At 47.3% G+C, this 27,009-nt stretch overlaps 2 protein-coding genes across 2 annotated transcripts; both read right to left on the minus strand.

Moving 5' to 3' along the window:
- Positions 1-896: 896 nt before the first annotated feature.
- LOC142921728 (uncharacterized) lies at positions 897-3,762 on the minus strand. The gene has a single exon (XM_076063043.1). The coding sequence runs from the start codon at positions 3,754-3,756 to the stop codon at positions 2,596-2,598; it is 1,161 nt and encodes a 386-aa protein (XP_075919158.1). The 5' UTR covers positions 3,757-3,762; the 3' UTR covers positions 897-2,595.
- Positions 3,763-13,248: 9,486 nt separating this feature from the next.
- LOC142921740 (uncharacterized) lies at positions 13,249-25,841 on the minus strand. The gene is made up of 3 exons (XM_076063061.1): positions 25,768-25,841; positions 19,061-20,350; positions 13,249-13,254 (listed from the first exon to the last, which is right to left on the minus strand). The coding sequence occupies exons 1-3, from the start codon at positions 25,816-25,818 to the stop codon at positions 13,249-13,251; spliced, it is 1,347 nt and encodes a 448-aa protein (XP_075919176.1). The 5' UTR covers positions 25,819-25,841.
- Positions 25,842-27,009: the final 1,168 nt, after the last annotated feature.

Here is a 27,009-nt window from a genome sequence, read left to right on the forward strand (position 1 = left end):
TGGATTTTCTGTTTGCAGAGTCACACAAAGTAGTAACTTTAAGATGTGTTTCTTGTTCTTGTTTGTTGTGGTTGCACTTGATTCAAGAGCCGAATGGCTCACAGGGGTATACCAGATATATATCAACTGAAACTATTGTGTACACACTGTGTGTGTATGTAAACTGTGTGTGTACACTGTGTGTGCGTACACTGTGTGTGTACACTGTGTGTGTGTACACTGTGTGTACACGTACACAGTGTGCACTGTGTGTGTACACTGTGTGTGTACAGTGTGTGTACACACTGTGTGTGTACACTGTGTGTGTGTGTACACTGTGTGTGTGTGTACACTGTGTCACTGTGCCTGGCACAAGCGTCGTGGTGACGTCACCACCACTTAGTGGCGAATGGCGGTTGTTGTGTCACTGTGTGTGTGTACACTCTGTGTGTACACTATGTGTCACTGTGTGTGTCACTGTGTGTGTATATACACTGTGTGTGTACCCTGTGTGTGTACCCTGTGTGTGTACACTGTGTATACACTGTATGTGTGTACACTGTGGGTGTGTACAGTGTATACCCTGTGTATGTGTACAGTGTATACACTGTGTGCGTGTACAGTGTGCGTGTACACTGTGTGTGTGTGTACACTGTGTATACACTGTGTGTGTATGCTATGTGTGTATACACTGTGTGTGTACACTGTGTGTGTGTACACTGTGTGTACACTGTTTGTGTCCGAACCCCCGGCAAGGCCATCTACTTAATGACGAGAGAAAATTCACACGAAATGTCCTTTTCAATGAAGTCTTCCAGATGTAAATTGATACAAGCTTTTAATGAAGAAATAAAATCATCTAATTCAAAACACAACACAATTCAAAGATGTTTCATTTTAAAACTTCAAAACGGAGCATGGGGTACTTGCGTGAATGCGTCCTTCGTGTGCCGTAAATGTTGTGACTTTCCTGGCCTGAAGGCCGTCAATGTGTTGGACCATTATTGGTGCACAGCGTCTCAACAACAGCAGTGGGGTTTGCTTCAACCGATAGGTAACGAACATCCAGACGTGAATCAGCAAGGATCATTTCTAGTCCTAGTTAGACAAAATCTACGTCAACACGTAAGACAAAACTACAATTCGTGTTGTAGAGAATGTACCTCCTCCTATACGTGTAACTTTCAAGTGGTATGCCTTGTAACTGATTAATGATCCGAGCGTGCTCCCTATTTCAAAGACGATGAGTTGCTCCAGAGGCAGACGCTTCGTGAAACACAAGAGTTCTCTGTACAGGTTACTTCCAAAACACACACACACTTTGTCCTAACATCACTTATTCAATGTGTGACCCTCAGACAAAATATTACATGTACGCGCACAATCAGACAAGTATTAATTCTAAATTATTGACGGGCATATCAACAACATTGAATTACTGCAGCGAAATTGACTGCATCACGTTACATCGTATTAACAAGAAGTTATTTTACAAATACGCACCGTCTGCTTAACAGTGTATGTACAACATACTATTGTTGTGTCATTCAAAACGGGTAGGCCGTTGCATGCTGGCGTCTGGGTCAAAATGTAGCAAACTCTAAACATTACGCTACAAATAATAGATCACGGAGTTTCGATGGCAACACAAGCAATCGTCATCAGGTGGGACAAGCACAGCAGCAATAAGAGGAAACTGCTGGAGTAGGCGCCTACTACTTCAGCAGTTTCTCTTGCTGTGGTTGTCCCACCTGATGACGATTGCTTGTGTTGTGATCTAAACGCCGTGATCTGTTATGTTTCTACTACGTGGTGACTTTACCGAAAGAACTCAAGAGTGTGGATTCCTGCAGTCACGACAGCTTCGAATCAAGATTGCCTACAAACTACACAACTGAGATGACACATCAATCATCGTCCCCTGCTGACAAGCTCTTGTCCACATGCAGGCCGGTGCAGGGCCACCACCTTGTGCCACACAGGGGCAGCTGCTACTTGGGGATGCTCTTTGAGCATTTCAGACGAGGTACGACACAAAACTCCGAGTTGCCGAGGCGATTAAGCGAGCAAAGCGTAAAAGAAATAATCATGAGAACATCGTGAATGCTTGGGAGCTTATTGGCTCTCGCTCCTGGTGAGAGATTGACCCAACCCACAGGTCCACAAAGACTGGCCGCTCTTACTCTGCAGGTTGAACCTAGGAAATGAGTGTTCAACTTCACATTCTAGTCATTAAAGGCCTGTGACAAAGGTGCATCTATTGTAGCGACATCGTCTCTGGCTTACACATCTACCGGGTCTCCACTTGACTTTGGATTGTCTAGGAAGTCCACCCACATCTCTACTTCCACAAACTGCTGGGAGTTGCCTCGCTCTGCCTCACAGTCAGAATTCTCCTCCTGCTTCACGTTGCCTCCATCAATGTGAAGGTCCCATTTTGGAGTTGAATCTTTATCTTCACATTTCACCATCACTTCTTCCCTCTTCACCATCACTTCTTCCCTCTTCACCATCACCTCTTCATATTTCACCTCGATAACTTTAAAAGTGTCCAAGCTGGGATTTTCTTCCGGTTCGTGTTTCATGCGGGATGGGCTCATTGCGGCACTTTGACTTTCACAAGCTGATTTCAGACTCCACTCCATGTGGATCTTCTGATGCTTCTGTGTTCTCTGGTGTACTTGAAGATGTGGTTGCTGTGCAAACGTTATCCCGCAGGGAATGCACCTGAAGGGTTTCTCTCCCGTGTGTGTTCTCTGGTGTACTTGAAGATTTGATGAATCTGCAAACGCCTTCCCACACACACTGCACTTGAAGGGTTTCTCTCCTGTGTGTTCTCTGGTGTTCTACAAGAAGAGATGAACGTGCAAACGCCTTCACGCACACACTGCACTTGAAGGGTTTCTCTCCCGTGTGTGTTCTCTGGTGTATTACAAGAGTAGATGAATATGCAAACACCTTTCCACACACACTGCACTTGAAGGGTTTCTCTCCCGTGTGTGTTCTCTGGTGTTCTACAAGATTAGATGACTGTGCAAACGCATTCCCACACACACTGCACTTGAAGGGTTTATCTCCCATGTGTGTTCTCTGGTGTATTACAAGAGTAGATGAATGTGCAAACGCCTTCCCACACACACTGCACTTGAAGGGTTTCTCTCCCGTGTGTGTTCTCTGGTGTTCTACAAGATTAGATGACTGTGCAAACGCCTTCCCACACACACTGCACTTGAAGGGTTTCTCTCCCGTGTGTGTTCTCTGGTGTATTACAAGAGCAGATGAATGTGCAAGCACCTTCCCACACACACTGCACTTGAAGGGTTTCTCTCCCGTGTGTGTTCTCTGGTGTTCTACAAGATTAGATGACTGTACAAACGCCTTCCCACACACACTGCACTTGAAGGGTTTCTCTCCCGTGTGTGTTCTCTGGTGTATTACAAGAGCAGATGAATGTGCAAATGCCTTCCCACACACACTGCACTTGAAGGGTTTATCTCCCGTGTGTGTTCTCTGGTGTATTACAAGAGTAGATGAATGTGCAAACGCCTTCCCACACACACTGCACTTGAAGGGTTTCTCTCCCGTGTGTGTTCTCTGGTGTTCTACAAGAGCAGATGAACGTGCAAACGCCTTGTCACACACACTGCACTTGAAGGGTTTCTCTCCTGTGTGAGTTCTCTCGTGCCGTGTTAAATCTCCAGTCCGATCCGTGCTGTATGCACACCGGTCGCATTGGAGCCTTGTCATACCGAGCTGCGCTGAGTGCATTTGCTCCATGAGACCAATTCTGCAGAGGAAGCATCAGAGGAAGCGTCAGCTGCTGACAGAAAAAAATAATATCCACACTATCTACACGTCAGTATCGATGCACAGAGGAAAGCATATATACACAGTAACACGTCACTTACACGTCTATACTTATTCACATATTCATGATATAGTGGAAAAATGTCCCAAATTCATCACACGGGCTGTTATGGCACACAATGAGAGGGCAAATGGTCATGAACATGCCTGGAAGCCCTCGTATCTTCAAAATGAATGTTCACCCAAAACTCTGAGTACACAATTTCAGCTGTCTGGCTGCAAAAGGAATATTTATGAGAGCTAAATTCAGCTGACGTAGCAAAGGGTGTTGAAAACAATACTATTTGTGTTAGGCAGAAATTCATAAATTAATGTTCAATCACAACTTAGAGGTGTGAATCCAGGCTCAGATGTCCTTAAATGCTGGGATGAACAGTTCCGACTTCAGCTGAATGTGTGTGCTGTGTTAACTTCCTGTTTCCATTCTTATAAAGAGTTCCAGAGGAAAAGAAAAGTAAACTACTGTTATGATATAACCTCCGTGTTCAACAGAGTTAATAGACTTTACTGCAAACACAAACTGTACACTGTCACTGGGCAAACAGGCGGTGGCGTGTCTAGAATCATGCCTGGCCACCTTCATCTGCTGAGCATTAATGCTTCCTCACTCCACCAAGTAATTAATTGAGGATCAACGAACATATCCGAGGCTAACTGGAGTTTGCGTGTCTCTCTCCGTGGTGAGATGTTAACTACCTCACCTGGTATACAGGAGGTCGTGGGTTCGATCCCGACCCTGACGCCTGCTGTATATTTGGAGTTTGTGTGTCACTCCGTTTAGCGTCTTTGACCGATAGACATTGACACACGTATTCTTGTTTCTTTCGGTAAAGTTACGTAGACAGAAAATAACAATAACAGATAATACAATTACATTAAATACAGACCACTTGTGTTGCGATCAAAACGACGTGAGTTTTTTTGCTTTATTTACATTTTTTTTGTTATTTTCATTTAATTTTCTATCTACGTGACTTTACCGAAAGAACCAAGAATATTAATTCCTGCAGTCACCAAAGTTTTAAGTCAAAACATTCACACACGTTGACAAAGCCTCACCTTGTGTTGTTGTGGGCAGGTCGCTTCTGATAACAAGAGCGGTATAGCAGCTCAAGCGGGCTTGGCCTGGTGAAAAAGAAAATAAAAACTGCGTGAATATTTATAATAAAACAAAGTTACAAAGTGGCGAGCCGGGTGAAGACAAATTAAACTTAAGCGAGATAATTAAAGTGAATGCAATCAGGCGAGGGCAGGAGGCAAGGCCCCGCATGGCTAGGCCCCGCGTTGTAAAGTTCCAACCTGGACATCGATTCCCATGCTCGCTGCTACTCAACTGACATCCCTACGAGAGAGAGAGAGGCTCTACCTTGGTAAACAACAACAACAACCACCACCACAACAACCACCACCACAACAACCACAATCGCAATGAGAATTTATCACCTCGGGTTTCAGTGCAGGAAGCGATAACTTCCTGTTACCTCGTGACGCCACGCGGCAGCAGGTGACATGACGTCACTTCCGGAGTACGAGACACGCTCCTAAATTAGAGAATGAATAAATTATGCTAATGTCGACATCCGTTAACGTCGTGAGTGCTGAACCCGTCGCAATAAACTCGCGACGGCTTTAACGGACACATTATGTTAATGAGCCGCCATTCACTGGGCGTAGCTTTGCCCAAATAAGGATTGGCACTGGAACGATATCGGCAGTGACCCAAGCGGAGGTGACGTCACGCTCAAGAGCGCGGTGGACGGGGAGGGGTGAATACCTTGGTGACATGACGTCACTAGCGAGGTACACCTCCCCCTGGCGTTTCACGCCAATGAAGTAATGCTGAGAGGTGACGTCACAGAGCGCGATTGGCGTTTAAGTTGATTTAGATTCATTTTCCATTGCTCCCTCCCTTGGGTGTGTGGGCTCAGCTACAACAACAAAGTGGACATTGTTGTGTATACACTGTGTGTGTGTACACTGTGTGTTTGTGTACACTGTGTGTGTGTACACTGTGTGTGTGTACACTGTGTGTGTACACTGTGTGTGTGTACACCGTGTGTGTGTACACTGTGTGTGTACACCGTGTGTGTGTACAGTGTGTGTGTGTACACTGTGTGTGTGTACACTGTGTGTATACACTGTGTGTGTGTACACTGTGTGTCCACTCTGTGTGTATACACTGTGTGTGTACAATGTGTGTGTGTACACTGTGTGTGTGTACACAATGTGTGGGTGTACACTGTGTGTGTATACACTGTGTGTGTTTGCACTGTGTGTGTGTACACTGTGTGTATGCACTGCGTGTGTGTACACTGTGTTTACACTTTGTGTGTGTACACTGTGTGTGTGTGTGTACACTGTATGTGTTTACACTGTGTGTGTACACAATGTGTGTGTTTACACTGTGTGTACACTGTGTGTGTGTGTACACTGTGTGTGTACATTGTGTTTACAGTATGTGTGTGTACACTGTGTATGCACTGTGTGTGTGTACACTGTGTATGCACTGTGTGTGTGTGTGTACACTGTGTGTTTACACTCTGTGTGTGCACTGTTTACACTCTGTGTGTACACTGTGTGTGTGCACTGTTTACACTGTGTGTGTGTGTGTACACTGTGTGTATGCACTGTGTGTGTGTGTACACTGTGTGTGTACACTGTGTGTGTTTACACTCTGTGTGTGTACATTGTGTGTGTATATACACTGTGTGTGTGTGTGTACACTGTGTGTGTGTACACTGTGTGTGTGTGTACACTGTGTGTGTGTGTGTGTACACTGTGTGTGTGGACAGTGTGTGTGTACACTGTGTGTACACTGTATGTGTGTGTGTACACTGTGTGTGTGTACACTGTGTGTGTGTACACTGTGTGTCCACTCTGTGTGTATACACTGTGTGTGTGTACAATGTGTGTGTGTACACTGTGTGTGTGTGTACACAATGTGTGGGTGTACACTGTGTGTGTGTACACTGTGTGTGTTTGCACTGTGTGTGTGTGTACACTGTGTGTATGCACTGTGTGTGCGTACACTGTGTGTACACTCTGTGTGTGTACACTGTGTGTGTACACTGTGTGTATGCACTGTGTTTACACTGTGTGTGTACACTGTGTGTATGCACTGTGTTTACACTGTGTGTGTTCATCTTTTTTGGTTCTTTCGGTAAAGTCACGTAGAATGAGAATAAAATAATAAATTAATAAAATAACACAATTAAATTCTCACGACATGTGTGTTTACACTCTGTATGTGTACACTGTGTGTGTACACTGTGTGTGTACACTGTGTGTTTACACTCTGTATGTGTACACTGTCTGTGTGTACACATACAGACACAGGCCACCACTTGGCAGTCCCGGGGAGTCCTCCACCCCCCCCACCACCCTCCACCACTACCCCCACCACCACCCCCACCACCCTTCACCACCACCCTCCATCACCCTGGTGGTGGTGGTTGTTGTTGTTGTTGTGATGTTCTGACACCAGTCAGATCAACACCTTCACAGCCACTGCTGCTGCTGCTGTTTGTTTATAGGCAGAAGGTGTTCACGCCACGTCCCTTTCTCTGTGTGTGTACACTCTGTGTGTGTGTACACTGAGTGTGTGTAGGTGTTCAAGCCACGTCCCTTTCTCTGTGTGTGTACACTCTGTGTGTGTGTACACTGAGTGTGTGTAGGTGTTCACGCCACGTCCCTTTCTCTGTGTGTGTACACTCTGTGTGTACACTGAGTGTGTGTAGGTGTTCACGCCACGTCCCTTTCTCTGTCACCATTTTAATTCTGGGCCAAAGAGGTCCCGCAAACATAAACATTTTCTGTTTAAAATGTAACACGACCATAACAAACAATGAATTATATTCTTGGTTCTTTCGGTAAAGTCACGTTGAAAGGAAACAATAAAAAATATATAAAACAATAAAACTCTCACGACGTTTCGACTGTAACACAAGCAGTCATCATCAGGTGTGAAAACCAACGGCAAGAAACATTTGAAAGAAGTGGCGGTTTGTATCTATTTATTTATAAACGTTAGCACCATGGAGAGCGATTTGGCAGTCATTCAGAAAGACGAGTCCATCTATGTACTGAAAAGAGGAGGGGGGAGACGAAAAATTAATGTATGCTGTCTGAAAGCCACCGTAAGCGTGAACAATCAAAAGACCCGAAATGGTTTATCAATACCTTCCAATGATTGCTAAGCCAGAATTCCTTCCTCTCGGTTGAAATTGTCTCTGTGCTTGTATATGTGGAGAGCCTCATGAACGAATCTCTCATGGTAGCCAGATGGATTGCAAAGAACCTCCGTCTTGGAGAAGTCAATGTCATGTGAGCCTACTGAATTGTAACAGTGATCTGCCACGGCCGAGGTGTTGGTCCTACCGTGTTTAAGGTCTGCTTTGTGTTCACGAATGCGGTCCGAGACATGGCGTTTGGTTTCTCCAATGTAACTACTACCACAGAGGCAACTTAGTTTGTAGACACCAGGGTACTGTATGTCTGGAATCACATCTTTTACAGACGGAACCAGATCACGGATTTTATGTAATGTGTTGAAACGGACCTGGATCTTGTGTTTATTCAAGATTTTGGAGATCTTTTTTGTGATCCCCGCAATGTAGGGCAAAGTGATGGTTTTGAAAGCCTCAAGAGGGTCCTTCTTCATGGTTTGAGTGATAGCTTTGTGGATTGTAGTCGGAGTAACCATTAGCCTTAAGAGCGTGGTGTACGTGCTTGAGTTCACTGCCTATGTGTTCCTGGTCAGATATGCATTGGGCTCTATGGTGCAGAGTCTTGATGAGGGAATTCTTCTGGGATGGATGGTGGTGGGAATCCAGACAGAGTGGCTCATTGAACCATCAATTTTTTTACCAATTCCACTTTACAGTAAAATTGTAGACACGGCACAATATATATTTCTGAATCTTTATTTTTACCAACATTTAAAAAAATATTCTCCGTTAAGGCAAAATTCTGAAATATTGGATTTTTGACAAAGCCTTGTGAATTCACCTTGTATCTGAACAAGTTCAATTTGTGCAAATATTTTTTTTCAAACGTATAAATAACAAAGACATTGCTTACAAATATCAGCTCTATGTTTTCAAGTCAATACAGTTTGGGTAGTGAATAAATTATAGTCTAAATAAGCTACACATGATGAATTGTAGGCAATTATAGTTATAATCAAAGACATTTTTAAACAATCACGTGGTCCCTGTAGTCGCCGTTAGAGACAATCTGCTTGAAAACAGTTTATCAAGATATATGAATACATTGATTCGAATAAGCAGAGTTGATTTCCTATTCATGGCATGCCAGTTATGTGTCAGTTTTCGATATCAACATCACCTTATAAAAGAATAACATTTAAAATACGCACAGACAAGTATTCATTCGTAATTATTGACAGGCATATTAACAAAATGTAATTACTGCAGTGAAATATACTGCATCAGGTTACATCGTATTAAGAAGAAGCTATTTTTAAAATACGCACCGCCTGCTTAACAGTGTATGTACAACAAATTATTGTAGTGTCATTCAAAACGAGTAGGCCGTTGCATGCTGGCGTCTGGGTCAAAATGTAGAAAATTCTAAACATTAGCTACAAATATCGCAACACAAGCAATCGTCATCAGGTGGGACAATCGCAGCAGCAAGAAGACAAAACTGCTGAAGAAGGCGCCTACTTCAGCGTCTTCTTCTTGCTGTGGTTGCCCCACCTGATGACGAGTGCTTGTGTTGTGATCTAAATGCCGTGGTCTGTTATGTTTCTACCCACGTGATGACTTTACCGAAATAACTAGACAGTGTGGATTCCTGCAATCACAAAAGCGTCGAATCAAAATTGCCTACAAACTACACAACCGAGATGACGCATCAATCATCGCCCCCTACTGACAGGCTCTTTTCCACATGCAGGCCGGTGCAGGGCCACCACCTTGTGCCACACAGGGGCAGCTGCTACTTGGGGATGCTCTTCGAGCGTCTCAGACGAGATAGACATGAAACTCCGAGTTGCCGAGGCGATTAAGCGAGCAAAGCGTAAAAGCAATTATCATGAGAACATCGTGAATGCTTGGGAGCTTATTAGCTCTCGCTCCTGGTGAGAGATTAACCCAACCCACAGGTCCACAAAGACTGGCCGCTCTTACTCTGCAGGATGAACCTAAGAAATTAGTCTTCAACTTCACATTCTTGTCATTAAAGGCCTGTGACAAAGGTGCATCTATTGGAGCGACATCGTCTCTGGCTTACACATCTACCGGGTCTCCACTTGACTTTGGATTGTCTAGGAAGTCCACCCACACCTCCACTTCACACAAACTGCTGGGAGTTGCCTCGCTCTGCCTCATAGTCAGAATTCTCCTCCTGCTTCACGTTGCCTCCGTCGATGTGAAGATCCCATTTTTGAGTTGAATATTCATCTTCACATTTCACCTTCACTTCTTCGCTATTCACCATCACTTCTTCACATTTCACTATCACTTCGCTCTTCACCATCACTTCTTCCCTCTTCACCATCACCTCTTCATATTTCACCCTGATACCTTTAAAAGTGTCCAAGCTGGGATTTTCTTCCGGTTCCTGTTTCATGAGGGATGGGCTCATGGTGGCACTTTGACTTTCACAAGCCGATTTCAGACTCCACTCCTTGTGGATCTTCTGATGCTTGTGTTCTCTGGTGTACTTGAAGATTTGATGAATTTGCAAACATCTGCCTGCACAGAGTACACTTGAAAGGTTTCTCTCCCGTGTGTTCTCTGGTGTACTACAAGAGCAGATGAATGTGCAAACGCCTTCCAACACACACTGCACTTGAAGGGTTTCTCTCCCGTGTGTGTTCTCTGGTGTACTTTAAGATGTGGCAACTGTGCAAACGCCATCCCGCACAGAATGCACCTGAAGGGTTTCTCTCCCGTGTGTTCTCCGGTGTCTTTGAAGATGTGACACATGCACAAACGCCATCCTGCACAGAATGCACCTGAAGGGTTTCTCTCCTGTGTGTGTTCTCTGGTGTACTTGAAGATGTGGGGACTGTGCAAATGCCTCCCCACACACTGCACTTGAAGGGTTTCTCTCCCGTGTGTGTTCTCTGGTGTTTTTTAAGAGCAGATGACCGTGAAAATGCCTTCCCACAAACACTGCACTTGAAGGGTTTCTCTCCCGTGTGTGTTCTCTGGTGTCTTTTAAGATTAGATGAATCTGGAAATGCCTTCCCACACACACTGCACTTGAAGAGTTTCTCTCCCGTGTGTTCTCTGGTGTGTTTTAAGAGCAAATGAACCTGAAAATGTCTTCCGACACACACTGCACTTGAAGGGTTTCTCTCCCGTGTGTGTTCTCTGGTGTTTTTTAAGAGTAGATGAATCTGAAAATGTCTTCCCACACACAGTGCATTTGAAGGGTTTCTCTCCCGTGTGTGTTCTGTGGTGTGTTTTAAGAGCAAATGACTGTGAAAATGCCTTTCCACACACACTGCACTTGAAGGGTTTCTCTCCGGTGTGTGTTCTCTGGTGTGTTTTAAGAGCAAATGAATCTGAAAATGTCTTCCCACACACACTGCACTTGAAGGGTTTCTCTCCCGTGTGTGTTCTCTGGTGTCTTTGAAGATGAGATGAATCTGAAAATGCCTTCCCACACACACTGCACTTGAAGGGTTTCTCTCCCGTGTGTGTTCTCTGGTGTGTTTTAAGAGCAAATGAATCTGAAAACGCCTTCCTACACACACTGCACTTGAAGGGTTTCTCTCCCGTGTGTGTTCTCTGGTGCTGTGTCAAATTTCCAGTCCGATCCGTGCTGTATGCACGCCGGTCGCATTGTTGACTTGTCGTACCGAGCTGCTGTGCTGAGGGCCTTTGCTCCATCAGACCAGCCTCAGCTGCAGACAGAAAATAAGAATATCCACACCATCTACACGTCAGTATCGAGCCATGGAGGAATTAATATATACAGTCACACGTGACTTACACGTCTATATTCATTCATATATTCATGAATAGCTGTACTACCCGGCTTCGCCCGGGACTTGGATCCACCACGTCCGGCCGCCTTTGTCTCCCCAGTGGCGATGTTCACACCACCACAACAGTTACTCGTTTAAGGCTGAGTCGACCTAGGGGAGGCCCAGAAGCGGTTCAAATAATCATCACCGGTGGTGGCCGTGAACGGGAATCAAACTCGGGTTGCCGGGTTCGTAGCGTAGCGCTAACCGCTACACTACAATGTGTTACTCTTCCACACACACAGACACACACACACAGACACACACACACAGACACACACACAGACAACGCTAACCGGTACACTTCAATGCGTGACGCTTCCACGTGCGAGGGTCACGTGACAGATTTGACGTCACAGCTCACTTGCCGTGGAAAAATCTATACATTATTGAGCTCCCCTCTACCCCCCAAAAAGAACCTAAAAGTGTATTTGTATAATGTTTGCACGGTGTACAGTCTGGAAAGTACCCACATGGCAAATTTCCAGTTTGTTGCATGTCAGGAAGTACGCTAAACATTTTGAACAGACAACACACACAATCACAACTTTGCCTTTATATATTTGGAGATGCAGTGAAAAACTTTCCCAAAATTCATCACGCGGTTTCAGTTTTTTTATTTTCAGTTTGATTTATTTTGCTTAGAGTCCCGTGAGCCATTCGGCTCTTGAATCGGGTGCAACCACAACAAGCAACAAAACAAAAACACGACCAAGAAAAACATCTTACAGTGATTATGTGTGACTGTGCAAACAGCACTGTCATGGCACGCAATGAGAGGGCAAATGTCATAAATATTCCTGTAAGCCCTCGCATCTTCAACATTAATGTTGCCATAGAAACGTTGTGGGGTTTTAGGCTTCATTGTAAAAAAGAAAAATTATTATCTGTTATTTTAATTTAATTTTCTATCTACGTGACTTTACCGAAAGAACCAAGAATATTAATTCCTGCAGTCACCAAAGTTTTAAGTCAAAACATTCACACACGTTGACAAAGCCTCACCTTGTGTTGTTGTGGGCAGGTCGCTTCTGATAACAAGAGCGGTATAGCAGCTCAAGCGGGCTTGGCCTGCTAACAAAAGAAAATAAAAACTGCGTGAATATTTACAATAAAACAAATTTACAAAGTGGCAGCGTCAGCTGCAGACAGAAAAAAATAATATACACACCATCTACACGTCAGTATTGAGGCACAGAGGAATGCATATATAGTCACACGTGACTTACACGTCTATACTAATTAATATATTCATGATGCAATGAAAAGTTTCTCAAATTCATCAGATTTGATGAACGTGCAAACGCCTTCCCGCACAGAGTGCACCTGAAGGGTTTCTCTCCACGGGCTGTTATGGCACACAATGAGAGGGGAAATGTCATTAATATGCCTGGAAGCCTTCATATCTTCAAGATGAATGGTAACCCAAATCTCTAAGCACACAATTTCGGCTGACTACAAAAGGAATATTTATGAAAGCTAAATTCAGCTGACATAGCAAAGGGTGTTGAAAACAATACTATTTCTGTTATGCAGAAATGCATTAATTAACGTTCAATCGCAACTCAGGTGTGAATCCAGGCTATGTCCTTGAATGCTGGGGATGAACAGTTCCGACTTCAGCTGCATGTGTGTGCTGTGTTCACCTCCTGTTTCCATTCTTACAAAGAGTTCCAGAGGAAAACTAAAAGAAACTATTGTTTTATATATCCTCGTGTTCAACAGAGTTAATAGACTTTACTGCAAACACAAACTTGACACTGTCACACACTGCCATGAGTAAACAGGTGGTGGTGTGACCAGAACCATGCCTGGCCACCTTCATCTGCTCAGCATTAATTCTTCCTCACTCCACCAAGTAATGAATCGAGGATCATCAACATAGCCGAAGCTATCCGTGTCTCTGTCTCTCTCTCCCCGTGAAGGTGTTCCCCTCCACACATTCAGAGTCAACAGCGGCACGCGCTTAGCGTCTTTGACCGATAGATACATTGACACACGTATTGTTGGTTCTTTCAGTAAAGTCACATAGATAGAAAATAAAAATAACAGATTAAATTTAATAAGATAAAGACCACTTGTGTTGCGATCGAAACGTCGTGGGTTTTTTGCTTCATTTTCCATTTTTTTTATTTTTCATTAAATTTATTATCTTTTATTTTATTTTCTATCTACGTGACTTTACCGAAAGAACCAAGAACATTAATTCCTGCAGTCGCCAAAGTTTTAAGTCAAAACATTCACACACGTTGACAAAGCCTCACCTTGTGTTGTTGTGGGCAGGTCGCTTCTGATAACAAGAGCGGTATAGCAGCTCAAGCGGGCTTGGCCTGCAAACAAAAGAACGAAAATAAAAACTGCGTGAATATTCACGATAAAACAAAGTTACAAAGTGGCGAGCCGGGTGAAGACAAATTAAACTTAAGCGAGATAATTAAAGTGAATGCAATCAGGCGAGGGCAGGAGGCAAGGCCCCGCGTTGTAAAGTTCCAACCTGGACATCGATTCCCATGCTCGCTGCTACTCAACTGACATCCCTACGAGAGAGAGGCTCTACCTTGGTAAACAACAACCACCACCACAACCACAATCGCAATGAGAATTTCTCACCTCGGGACGTCACGCGGTAGCAGGTGACGTGACGTCACTTCCTGGGAACGAGACACGCTCCTCCCACAATGAGCTGCTCTGTAACTAATTAAATTAGAGAATGAATAAATTATGTTAATGTTGCCGTCCGTTATGTCGTGAGTGCTGAACCCGTCGCAATAAACTCGCGACGGCTTTAACGAACACATTATGTTAATGAGCCGCCAGTCACTGGGCGTAGCTTTGCCCAAATAAGGATTGGCACTGGAACGATATTGGCAGTGACCCAAGCGGAGGTGACCTCATGTTCAAGAGCGCGGGGGAGGGGTGAATACCTTGATGACATGACGTCACTAGCGAGGTACACCTCCCCTTGGCGTTTCACGCCAATGAGGTAAAGCTGAGTGGTGACGTCACAGCGGGATTGGAGTTTAAGTTGATTTAGATTAATTTTCATTGCTCCCTCCCTTGGGTGCGTGGGCTCAGCTACAACAACAACGTGGACATTATTGTGTATACACTGTGTGTGTGTACACTGTGCATGTATACTGTGTGTGTGTGTACACTGTGTATGTGTGTACACTGTGTGTGTGTACACTGTGTGTGTGTACACTGTGTGTACATTGTGTGTGTACACTGTGTGTGTACACTGTGTGTATACACTATGTGTGTGTACACTGTGCATGTATACTGTGTGTGTGTTCACTGTGTGTGTGTACACTGTGTGTATACACTGTGTGTGTGTACACTGTGTGTATACTGTGTGTTTACACACTGTGTGTGTACACTGTGTGTGTATATACACTGTGTGTATACACTGTATGTGTGTGTGTGTACACTGTGTATGTGTGTACACTGTCTGTGTGTACACTGTGTGTACATTGTGTGTGTGTACACTGTGTGTGTACACTGTGTGTATACACTATGTGTATACACACTGTGTGTACACTGTGTGTGTGTACACTGTGTGTATACAATATGTGTATACACACTGTGTGTACACTGTGTGTGTGTACACTGTGTGGGTACACTGTGTGTATGTGTACACTGTGTGTGTGTACACTGTGCGTGAAGACTGTGTGTGTGTGTATCCTATGTGTGTATGTACACTGTGTGTATACACTGTGTGTGTGTACACTGTGTGTGTGTACACCGTGTGTGTACACAATGTGTGTACACTGTGTGTAACAGTGATCATAGGGACTGTGACCGAATTTTTAACAATAAACTACATAAATTATAACACCAAAATCTAGAGCCATATTTTAGGCCACTGTCCATAGACAGTGTTGAGTCTATGGACAGTGTTGAGTCCATGGGCAGTGTTGAGTCTATGGTGCAGTTCTGAGTCTATGGTGCAGTCTTGAGTCTATGGGCAGTGTTGAGTCTATGGTGCAGTGTTGAGTCTATGGGCAGTGCTGAGTCTATGGGCAGTGTTGAGTCTATGGGCAGTGCTGAGTCTATGGGCAGTGCTGAGTCTATGGGCAGTGTTGAGTCTATGGGCAGTGCTGAGTCTATGGGCAGTGTTTATCAGTTCTACAGAATCTGAGCCTCGCTCGGACTGCGTGTTCGCCTATCCGCACTACGATTTATAAAAGTGCTCTGCTAAGGCCTCACGTGATAACAGCCCCACCGAGTCGCCTGCCTGTGATTCGAGGCACGGAACGTCGAATCTCCTCCTCCACCACGACCACACGAGGACATTGTTTTGTTTATAACCTCACCACGAAGGAGGATATAGCTTAAGACCCCCTCCCCAGACACCTACGCAGCGTTGCGCTGGTGAGTGCCGCGTTGAGGCCTATTCCGGGAGTGTCACCGGTCTCGGCTAGATTGCCCAGCCGGCCGAGGCGGCACTTTGGCTGGCTACAGATGCCGCTGTCATGCGATGGTCTCCATAGAGACCTGGAAGATGGTCTCTAGGTTATGTTGTGGGTTAGCAAGCTTCCAAAGGATGCGTGAAGGCTGCCGCTAGGCCTTTGTAACGAATCTTTGCTGCGTGTTTTAAACTTGAATTATTTGCAATGCACGCGTGTCAATGTGCTCTAGAGGAGTTGTAGAACCCTAGCTGCCACTGCTATTCAGTGGCCTAAATTATGGCTCTAGATTTTGGTGTTATAATTTATTTATGTAGTTTATTGTTAAAAATTCGGTCACACTCCCTATGATCACTGTTACATTGCATTTATGGCTTTTATTTTGGTGATTTCGAAAAAAATTGTTTTGGCCATGTTTTTGTTTATTGTAGTACGGAGTTAGACTGATGGCTTTAATCTTAGTTGTCTTGTGGTTGTTGTTGTTATTTGACTTGCATCCCACTGGGATTTTTGCACACAGCGTTGGTGTACGGTGCTATTTCAGGAATATTTTGATATTTTTTTCCTGTATTTTCTGTTTGCACAGTCACGTAATCACTTTAAGATGTTTTCTTGTTCATGTTTTTTGTTTGTTGCGGTTGCACCCGATTCAAGAGCCGAATGGCTCACAGGGCTATACCATCTATTTTGACCACGTAGTTCGTGAAGCCTTCAATAGCTGTACCGGGGGAATCTCCATATGGTACAGATATAATGGGAGGCTAATCGATGCCCGGGTGCGGTCAAGGGATGGCTCCCTATTGCTCAACCACGTTATGTATGCTGATGATTTGGTAATAGCTGCTCAGTCAGAGGAGGAGTTGGAGACGCTGCTGCTGAGACTGGAGCGTGCCACTAAGAGGTGAGGCCTTACCATCAGCCCCACCAAAACTAAGCACCTGCCTGGGTATTTTGTACCATCGGACACTCCACCCCCACAACTCCCAATCGGTGATGGGGCAGTTGTGGAGAGAGTGGAGAGTTTCCCATACCTGGGCAGTGTGCTTATGACTGGCTCCAGTTTAACAGCAGAGGTTTCACTCCGAATCAGTCGAGCGGCAATATCTTTTCATCGGTTGCGTAACGCTGTGTGGAAGCTACCTGGTCTGTCGCTCCGCACTAAGCTTCAGGTCTTCTCGGCCACGGTCATTCCCTCCCTTCTCTATGCTTGCGAAACGTGGACCCCCCTAATGGAACATCTTCGCCGGTTAGAAACATTTAGGCTGGCCTGCCTACGATCCATCCTGGGTTTAACCAGACTGGATTGTGTGAGGAGCTCACAAATCCTTGAAAGATCTGGGCAGGGTCTCATCGGTGAGCTCCTCTGGCAGGCAAGGCTGCGATGGCTGGGTCATGTAGCCCGCATGCCCAGCCACCGCATGCCGAAACAGCTTTTGTTTGGCCGGATTGAGGGGGCTAAGCGGGCGCGGCACGGGCTAGAGAAGAGATGGAGTGATGTGGTACAGGAGGACGTGGAGCTGAGTGGACTTGCCGATGACTGGTACCAGCGGTGTCAAGATCGGCCTCTGTGGAGGAGGCTCGTGAAGGATGCTACTGGGCAGTTGGAGGCAGTCGCCCTCCAACAACAACGAAGGGCGGAGGAACGACGCTCAGAACAACGAGCGGAGCGCCGGGTGGCTAAAGCACAGCAGGTTGACACAGTAGGGGGCACAGGTGGTGCATCAGCCAGTCATCTCAGTCAGTCGACCCGTGGCACCTGGGTCTGTCCCGTGACCTCCTGCCAGCGGGCGTTCGACACTTCACGTGGCCTCAGGGTGCACATAGCCTGGCACAAGCGTCGTGGTGACGTCACCGCCACTTAGTGGCGAATGGCGGTTGTTGTTGTTGTCTGAGTGTGTGTGTGTCAGTTTGTGTGTCAGTGTGTGTGTGTCAGTGTGTCAGTGTGTGTCTGAGTGACTGAGTGTCTGAGTGAGTGACTGAGTGACTGTCTGAGTGAGTGACTGAGTGTCTGAGTACGTGTCTGAGTGACTGAGTGTCTAAGTGAGTGACTGAGTGACTGAGTGAGTGACTGAGTGTCTGAGTACGTGTCTGAGTGACTGAGTGTCTGAGTGACTGAGTGTCTGAGTGAGTGTCTGAGTGAGTGACTGAGTGAGTGACTGTCTGAGTGAGTGTCTGAGTAAGTGTCTGAGTGAGTGACTGAGTGAGTGACTGAGTGTCTGAGTGAGTGTCTGAGTGAGTGGCTGAGTGACTGAGTGAGTGACTGAGTGTCTGAGTGAGTGACTGAGTGTCTGACTGAGTGTCTGAGTGAGTGACTGAGTGAGTGACTGAGTGAGTGACTGAGTGTCCGAGCGAGTGAGCCACTCCCAACGCCCTCACCCGCTGCCCTGGAGTCTCCTCACCCTCCTCCTCACCACCCTACACCTCACCACCCAGCCCCTCCTCACCACCCTACACCTCACCACCCAGCCCCTCCTCACCACCCTACACCTCACCACCCAGCCCCTCCTCACCACCCTACACCTCATCTCCTCCTCCTCCTCACCCTGCATCTCCCCTCCAGCTGGGTTATCTCAGCCATGATGTCGTCTATCTGCTTGAGAATCCGGCACTCCTCCATCCTCTTGAGACTCGCCACCCTCTCCTCCTCCTCCTCCATCTCGTCGCCCGACTTGCAGTCGCCATCATCGGCTGCACTGCGTGATCTCCGTAGTCCCCTCCTCCTCCTCCTCCTCGTCCTCTTCTTCTTCCTCCTCCTCCTCCTCGTCTTCCTCTCCTCCTCCTCGTTCTCCTCCTCGTTGTCCGCCACCTCCCCATCGTCTTGTGCTCTGTCAATGCTCGGCTGCAGGCGACTGACGCAAAACTTCAGCAACAGCCTGCGGACGCCCCCCGTAGACTCCACCACCTCCTCCTCCTCCTCGTCCCTCCGCTCCTTCACCTCGTTACCCTCCACCACCTCCTCCTCCTCCTCGTCCCTCCGCTCCTTCACCTCGTCACCCTCCACCACCTCCTCCGGCGATGAAGACGACGACGACGATGCGTCCGAGAACGACCAACAGCTGGACGACGATGACGACGCTCTCTGCTGCCGGTATTGTTGCTGAATTTGTTTCCGTCGCTGCCGCTGCTTCTCCAACGCGCGACCCCGGCGCCTCCCGGTGGGCGGTGGCGGCGGCTCAGCCAGCGGCTGCGGCATCAGCGACAAGAAGTGGAACGTCGCCCCACGCGGGGCCGAGCGCCGCTTGCCCGCGACCGCCGCCGCCGCCAGCGGCGGCGGAGGAGAAGGAGGCGGAGGAGGCTTAGGAGGCGAAGGAGCGCGGCAGGTAGAGGAGCCCGGGCAGGGATCGGGATTCGGTCCCGCCGGGCAATCCGCCGCCGCCGCCTCCCGCCGCTTGCTTAGCGGCGACTGCCCGGTCAAAACCTCCTCCTCCTCTTCCTCCTCCGCCTTCATCTCCGCCTCGGCCTCCTCTTCCCCTCCTTCTCCTCTCGCTCCGCCTCCTCCTCCTCCTCCGCCCCTCCTGCTGCTCGCCCTCCTGCCCACGCCCTGCCACCAAAAGTCGAAGTGTCTCTTCCACGCCGCACGCGGTCCAAACGCGGCCTCCCTGCGTCTCTCCGCCTCCTCCTCCTCCGCCTCCTCCTCGCCCGCTGCCTCGTCAGCGCCAAGCGCCGGCCCCGACTCTCCGCCACCGTCTCCGCGCTCCGGGGCGACCCTCGGGCCGATTCCCGGCGTCGGCGTCGTCCGGGCGCCGCCACTGCCGCCGCCGCCGCCACGGAAGCTCTCCTGGGGGGGCGCCGCCGCCGCCGGAGTCTCCCGGCAGCGGCGCCCCCCCTCGAGAGCCCGGAACGTCACGGGGCGACGAAGATGACGGTCGTGGCGGGGAGGCCCCGGCGCGGGCCCCGGCCCCCTGGCGTCGTCATCGTGGAGCGGGCGAGCGACCTTGGAGGGCGCCGCGTGGGACTCGGCTCCTCCTCCTCCGGCGTCGTCCGCGGAGCGCTTGGGCACCCGGATGGGCCAGGAGGAGCGAGCCCTCGCGGAGGGGGCGGCCGTGGCCGTGGCCGGGGCCGGGGCCCGGGCCGGGGGAGGCCGTCTGGGAGGCCGCTGGTGAGGGGGGAGGGCCGGAGGAGAGGGAGTAGACGCGGGATCAGATTCTAGCATTCAGCACGCAAACGTCCTGGTAGTGGTGGTGGTATTGGTGGTAGCGGTGGTGGTCAGTGATTGTAGTGATGTTGGTAATGGTGGTGGTGATGGTAGTGATGGTAGTGTACGGTAGTAGTGGTGGTGGTGGTATTGGTGGTGGTAGTGATGGTAGTGTATGGTAGTAGTGGTGGTGGTAATGGTGGAAGTGGCGGTAGAAGTGGTGGTGGTGATGGTGCTAGTGGTGGTGGTAGTAGTGGTGGTGTAATGGTGGTGGTAGCGTTGCTGGTAGTAGTGGTGGTAATGGTGGTGGTGGTTGTGATGGGAGTGTATGGTAGTAGTGGTGGTAATGGTGGAAGTGGTGGAAGTGGTGGTGGTTATGGTGCTAGTGGTGGTGGTAGTAGTGGTGGTGTAATGGTGGTGGTAGTGTTGGTGGTAGTAGTGGTGGTAATGGTGGTGGTGTCCGGCAAAACAACCCACTACCTCCTTGTGGTGCCGGACGGGCAACGCTGCCGTGGGCAGTGCCGGGGGGGAGGGCCAATTCGGATTGGCCTTTCCCCTCATGGCGTTTGTAACCACCACAGTGGCTAAGTGGGGGCTCTGGACAGGTGTGAGGGGCTGGTAACCCCTCCACCTCCAATTAATTACCACTAAACCACGACCACAACATTTTATAAATAAGCTTGTGCCGGAGGCCCCGGGGGGACAGGCGTCTATGACGTCTCCTGACCAAACCCCATTTGGCGGAGCCAGGAGACTGAATCCTTCCCCTCGGGGCTCCTCCAAAAACAACAAAAAAACACTATGTGTGGCCACGTGGAATGTTCGAATGCTCACTGCGGAGGAGAGGCTGCCACTCCTATGTCAAGAGCTGGACCGGTACCGCCTGGATCTCTGTGGTAATAAGGAGGTCCTGTGGACCGGCTCTGGCTCCTGCCACCATGAGGGGTGGACAGTCCTCTATACGGGGCAGGAGACTGCCAAACAACAGGGTGTGGCTCTTTTTCTGAATAAAAGAATGAAGGGCTGTGGGAGCGTGGTGATGAGGTGTGGGAAGCTGTAAGCTCCAGGCTACTTTGGGCTCGCCTTCCCATCAACCACAGGCGAGGAGTGGTGGTCATGGTAACTTATACCCCCACCAAAGACGAACATCCGTGGAGAGATGCAAGCAAGGCCAATGAGTCAAATGCCTTCTATGACCTCCTGTCACAGGTGCTGGCTAAAGTGGCCCCTCGGGATAGAGTCATCTTGTTGGGTGACTTCAATGCCCGAGTTGGTCATGATGCTGGCACCTGGTCTGGAGTAATTGGAAGGCATCGGGCAGATCAGCTCAATAACAACGGCAGGAGGCTGCTAAATTTTTGTGCAGCCCATGGGCTTGTAATTACCAACACACTGTTCCGGCATCGGCGCATCCACACCACATCATGGATGCATGCCGGGTCCAAGCAAGAACATCTGCTGGACTACATAGTGATGGAACAGCGAATGCGAGCCCATGTCCTTGACACCAGGACCGACCGTGGAGCTGATCTGCCCACTGACCATCGACTTGTCATCTGTAAGATGCACCTGCAATTCTTCCACTCCGGTGGTGGGTGTACACCCAGGACCCCATTCAAACCCTTAGTGGCATGGTCTCAGCTAGCTGATGAAAGTTACAAACGAGAATTTCATCATCGCTTGCGGCTGGGATTGGCATCGTTTCCCACTCCTCTTGATGTCGAGGGGAAATGGGCGAGGTTTAGGACTGTAGCTCATGTAGCTGCAATGGCTGCTTTGGGTACACGGTCCAGACCTCCCCAGAGACCCTGGCTGACAAGAGGTGTTCAAGCTGGCTGAGAAAAATCGACAGGCCCACTCTCATCGGCTACAGCGTCCCACGTCGGAGAATGAGGAGGCTTACCGCAGCCTTCAATCGGAGGTTCGGGGAGCCGTGAGGCGCTGCAAGGATGGGTGGTGGTCGCGGGTTGCTGCCTCAGTGGCCCGCAATCACAAATCTCTATTTAACTCCATCAAAAAAGTAACCTGCAGTGCCACACCTATTACCGTCATTAGGGGAAAGAACGGTGATCCAATATCCGACCCCCAGGAACAGGTTTGCAGATTTTCTGAGCATTCCTGAGGTCCTGGGAAAGGGGAAATCCCTCAGCCAGGAAAACGTGGGACAAAGTGGGGATGACCCTGCTGAGGCTGCGGTGCCTCAAATATTGGAGGAAGTCACCCACTGTGATTGGCTGGCTGAGGTGCCATCCATTTAGGACAGCAAGTTGGCACAGTAGGGGGCACAGGTAGTGCATCAGCCAGTCGTCTCAGTCAGTCGACCCGTGGCACCTGGGTCTGCCCCGTGACCTCTTGCCAGCGGCGTTCGACATTTCACGTGGCCTCAAGGTGCACATGGCCTGGCACAAGCGCCGTGGTGACGTCACTATGGTGGCGAACTGCGGTTGTTGTTGTTGTTGTTGACAGTGGAGCTGCTGGTAGTATATTTGGAGTGTGAGTGTCTCTCGCCTCGTGGTCACGTGGATTTGTTTCTGGTTCCTCCGGTTTCCCCCCCTCCAAATTTAGAATTAACATCACGCATTTAAAATATTTAACTGCAATACATTTCCACACGATGAAGTCACTTTGTGTTGAGCTTTCATTCGTGATGGCCAGGTCGCTTGTGAAAAAAAGCTACATAGCTCAGTGAGCCTTACCTTGTACAATAAAATAGAAAAACTAGTTTATAGTTTAAGAAGAGAGATGAGTTGGATCTGTCACGTGGGTTATTTTAAAAAAAAAGGTTATTCGTTTCATCAGGTCATGTGCACAGATTACAATAACATTTGGAGGGGAAAAAAACATGCTGGCCGTTATGTGACTTCACCGAAAAAGCCAAAGAGTACGTTATGGTCAAGTTTTATGAAAAAAATTGTTTTTAGGATATTTGCTTACTTTCCCCTAGCACATTCACTGCATTGTCTTGGTGAATGCGAGGCATCGCGTGGTCATAACCCACCGGGGTATTTTCATTCTCAATGGAAATCATTTCAGGTATTCACTGATAGTGTCAGAGCTGAATGTTCAGGATAAAACTGAACATTCGTGCTAAAGATTGGTGCCATATTGTACGATTATAATTGTGCAAAATGCAACCAAAACACAATTAGCACGGTTAGCTACGTACCGCTACAGTCTACATTATAGACTGCCAGTACACTCACTCAGCTTAATAACCATTGCTACAGTCAACATTATAGACTGTCAGTACACTCACCATACTTAATAACCATTACTACAGTCTACATTATAGACTGTCAGTACACTCACCATACTTAATAACCATTACTACAGTCTACATTATAGACTGCCAGTACACTCACCATACTTAATAACCATTACTACAGTCTACATTATATACTGTCAGTACACTCATTCAGCTTAATAACCATTACTACAATCTACATTATAGACTGTCAGTACACTCACCATACTTATTAACCATTACTACAGTCTACATTATAGATTGTCAGTACACTCACCATACTTAATAACCAGGCTACAGTCTACATTATATACTGCCAGTACACTCACTCAGCTTAATAACCATTGCTACAGTCAACATTATAGACTGTCAGTACACTCACCATACTTAATAACCAGGCTACAGTCTACATTATAGACTGTCAGTACACTCACCATACTTAATAACCATTACTACAGTCTACATTATAGACTGCCAGTACACTCACCATACTTAATAACCATTACTACAGTCTACATTATAGACTGCCAGTACACTCACCATACTTAATAACCATTACTACAGTCTACATTATATACTGTCAGTACACTCATTCAGCTTAATAACCATTACTACAATCTACATTATAGACTGTCAGTACACTCACCATACTTATTAACCATTACTACAGTCTACATTATAGATTGTCAGTACACTCACCATACTTAATAACCAGGCTACAGTCTACATTATATACTGCCAGTACACTCACTCAGCTTAATAACCATTGCTACAGTCAACATTATAGACTGTCAGTACACTCACCATACTTAATAACCAGGCTACAGTCTACATTATAGACTGTCAGTACACTCACCATACTTAATAACCATTACTACAGTCTACATTATAGACTGCCAGTACACTCACCATACTTAATAACCATTACTACAGTCTACATTATAGACTGTCAGTACACTCACCATACTTAATAACCAGGCTACAGTCTACATTATAGACTGTCAGTACACTCACCATACTTAATAACCATTACTACAGTCTACATTATAGACTGTCAGTACACTCACTCAGCTTAATAACCATTACTACAGTGTACATTATAGACTGTCAGTACACCCACCATACTTAATAACCAGGCTACAGTCTACATTATAGACTGTCAGTACACTCACTCAGCTTAATAACCATTACTACAGCCTACATTATAGACTGTCAGTACACTCACTCAGCTTAATAACCATTACTACAGTCTACATTATAGACTGTCAGTACACTCACCATACTTAATAACCATTACTACAGTCTACATTATAGATTGTCAGTACACTCACCATACTTAATAACCATTACTACAGTCTACATTATAGACTGTCAGTACACTCACCATACTTAATAACCAGGCTACAGTCTACATTATAGACTGTCAGTACACTCACCATACTTAATAACCATTACTACAGTCTACATTATAGACTGTCAGTACACTCACCATACTTAATAACCATTACTACAGTCTACATTATAGACTGTCAGTACACTCACTCAGGTTAATAACCATTACTACAGTCTACATTATAGACTGTCAGTACACTCACTCAGCTTAATAACCATTACTACAGTCTACATTATAGACTGTCAGTACACTCACCATACTTAATAACCATTACTACAGTCTACATTATAGATTGTCAGTACACTCACCATACTTAATAACCATTACTACAGTCTACATTATAGACTGTCAGTACACTCACCATACTTAATAACCAGGCTACAGTCTACATTATAGACTGTCAGTACACTCACCATACTTAATAACCATTACTACAGTCTACATTATAGACTGTCAGTACACTCACCATACTTAATAACCATTACTACAGTCTACATTATAGACTGTAAGTACACTCACTCAGGTTAATAACCATTACTACAGTCTACATTATAGACTGTCAGTACACTCACCATACTTAATAACCAGGCTACATTATTATTCACAAATTAAATCGTTTGTATTTTGTCAATGGCCATAGCCTCAGCACTGCCCCATAGACCCAGCACTGTCCATAGACTCAACAGTGCATATTTAAACTATCTGCGAATCACGGGCTGGACATTTGAGGCCACTTTTTACCTCACGTTTTCCCTCACGAGAGGCGATCTCGCACCCCTGGGGGGTCGTCATCGTCGTTAATTTCTGCTCCGAAATAAAAACAAATTCAAATCCGCACCTCACGACTCTCAAAATGGCGCCTGGTCGAGGAGGAGTCTCAAAAATTTGGCGGGAAAAAATAATCCCGCGTCACATGGCTAGGGAGGAACCAAATCTGATTGGCTCCAAGTCGCCGCTTGGACCAATCAGAGAGCTCCAAGCGCCTCGCCTCACAGCAGCTCCGCTCCTGCACTGATAGATCACTGCAGGTCTCTCGTCTGTAGTTGAATGGTGTAATAGTGTGTGTGTCTGTGTGTATGTGTGTGTATCTGTGTGTATGTGTGTGTATCTGTGTGTATGTGTGTGTATCTGTGTGTATCTGTGTTTAACAGCAGAGGTCTCACTCCGAATCAGTCGAGCGGCAATATCTTTTCATCGGTTGCGTAACGCTGTGTGGAAGCTACCTGGTCTGTCGCTCCGCACTAAGCTTCAGGTCTTCTCGGCCACGGTCATTCCCTCCCTTCTCTACGCTTGCGAAACGTGGACCCCCCTAATGGAACATCTTCGCCGGTTAGAAACATTTAGGCTGGCCTGCCTACGATCCATCCTGGGTTTAACCAGACTGGATTGTGTGAGGAGCTCACAAATCCTTGAAAGATCTGGGCAGGGTCCCATCGGTGAGCTCCTCTGGCAGGCAAGGCTGCGATGGCTGGGTCATGTAGCCCGCATGCCCAGCCACCGCATGCCGAAACAGCTTTTGTTTGGCCGGATTGAGGGGGCTAAGCGCGGCACGGGCTAGAGAAGAGATGGAGTGATGTGGTACAGGAGGACGTGGAGCTGAGTGGACTTGCCAATGACTGGTACCAGCGGTGTCAAGATCGGCCTCTGTGGAGGAGGCTCGTGAAGGATGCTACTGGGCAGTTGGAGGCAGTCGCCCTCCAACAACAACGGAGGGCGGAGGAGCGACGCTCACAACAGCGAGCGGAGCGCCGGGTGGCTAAAGCACAGCAGGTTGGCACAGTAGGGGGCACAGGTGGTGCATCAGCCAGTCATCTCAGTCAGTCGACCCGTGGCACCTGGGTCTGCCCCGTGACCTCCTGCCAGCGGGCGTTCAACACTTCACGTGGCCTCAGGGTGCACATAGCCTGGCACAAGCGTCGTGGTGACGTCACCGCCACTTAGTGGCGAATGGCGGTTGTTGTTGTTGTTGTATCTGTGTGTGTA

The sequence above is a fragment of the Petromyzon marinus genome, unplaced genomic scaffold (genome assembly GCF_048934315.1).
Source record: "Petromyzon marinus isolate PM22_M1 ecotype Great Lakes invasive population unplaced genomic scaffold, UKy_Petmar_22M1.pri1.0 PM_G_Scaffold_88, whole genome shotgun sequence".
NCBI lineage: Eukaryota > Metazoa > Chordata > Hyperoartia > Petromyzontiformes > Petromyzontidae > Petromyzon > Petromyzon marinus.

What these genes read in the sequence shown, in the direction of transcription:
- LOC142921728 (XM_076063043.1), bottom strand. Translation starts at nt 3,756, where the DNA reads ATGGAGCAAATGCACTCAGCGCAGCTCGGTATGACAAGGCTCCAATGC.
- LOC142921740 (XM_076063061.1), bottom strand. Translation starts at nt 25,818, where the DNA reads ATGACGACCCCCCAGGGGTGCGAGATCGCCTCTCGTGAGGGAAAACGT. An exon ending in CTCGTGAGGGAAAACGTGAG is followed by an intron (nt 20,351 to 25,767) that starts GTAAAAAGTGGC and finishes CCCCCTCACCAG; the next exon opens with CGGCCTCCCAGACGGCCTCC.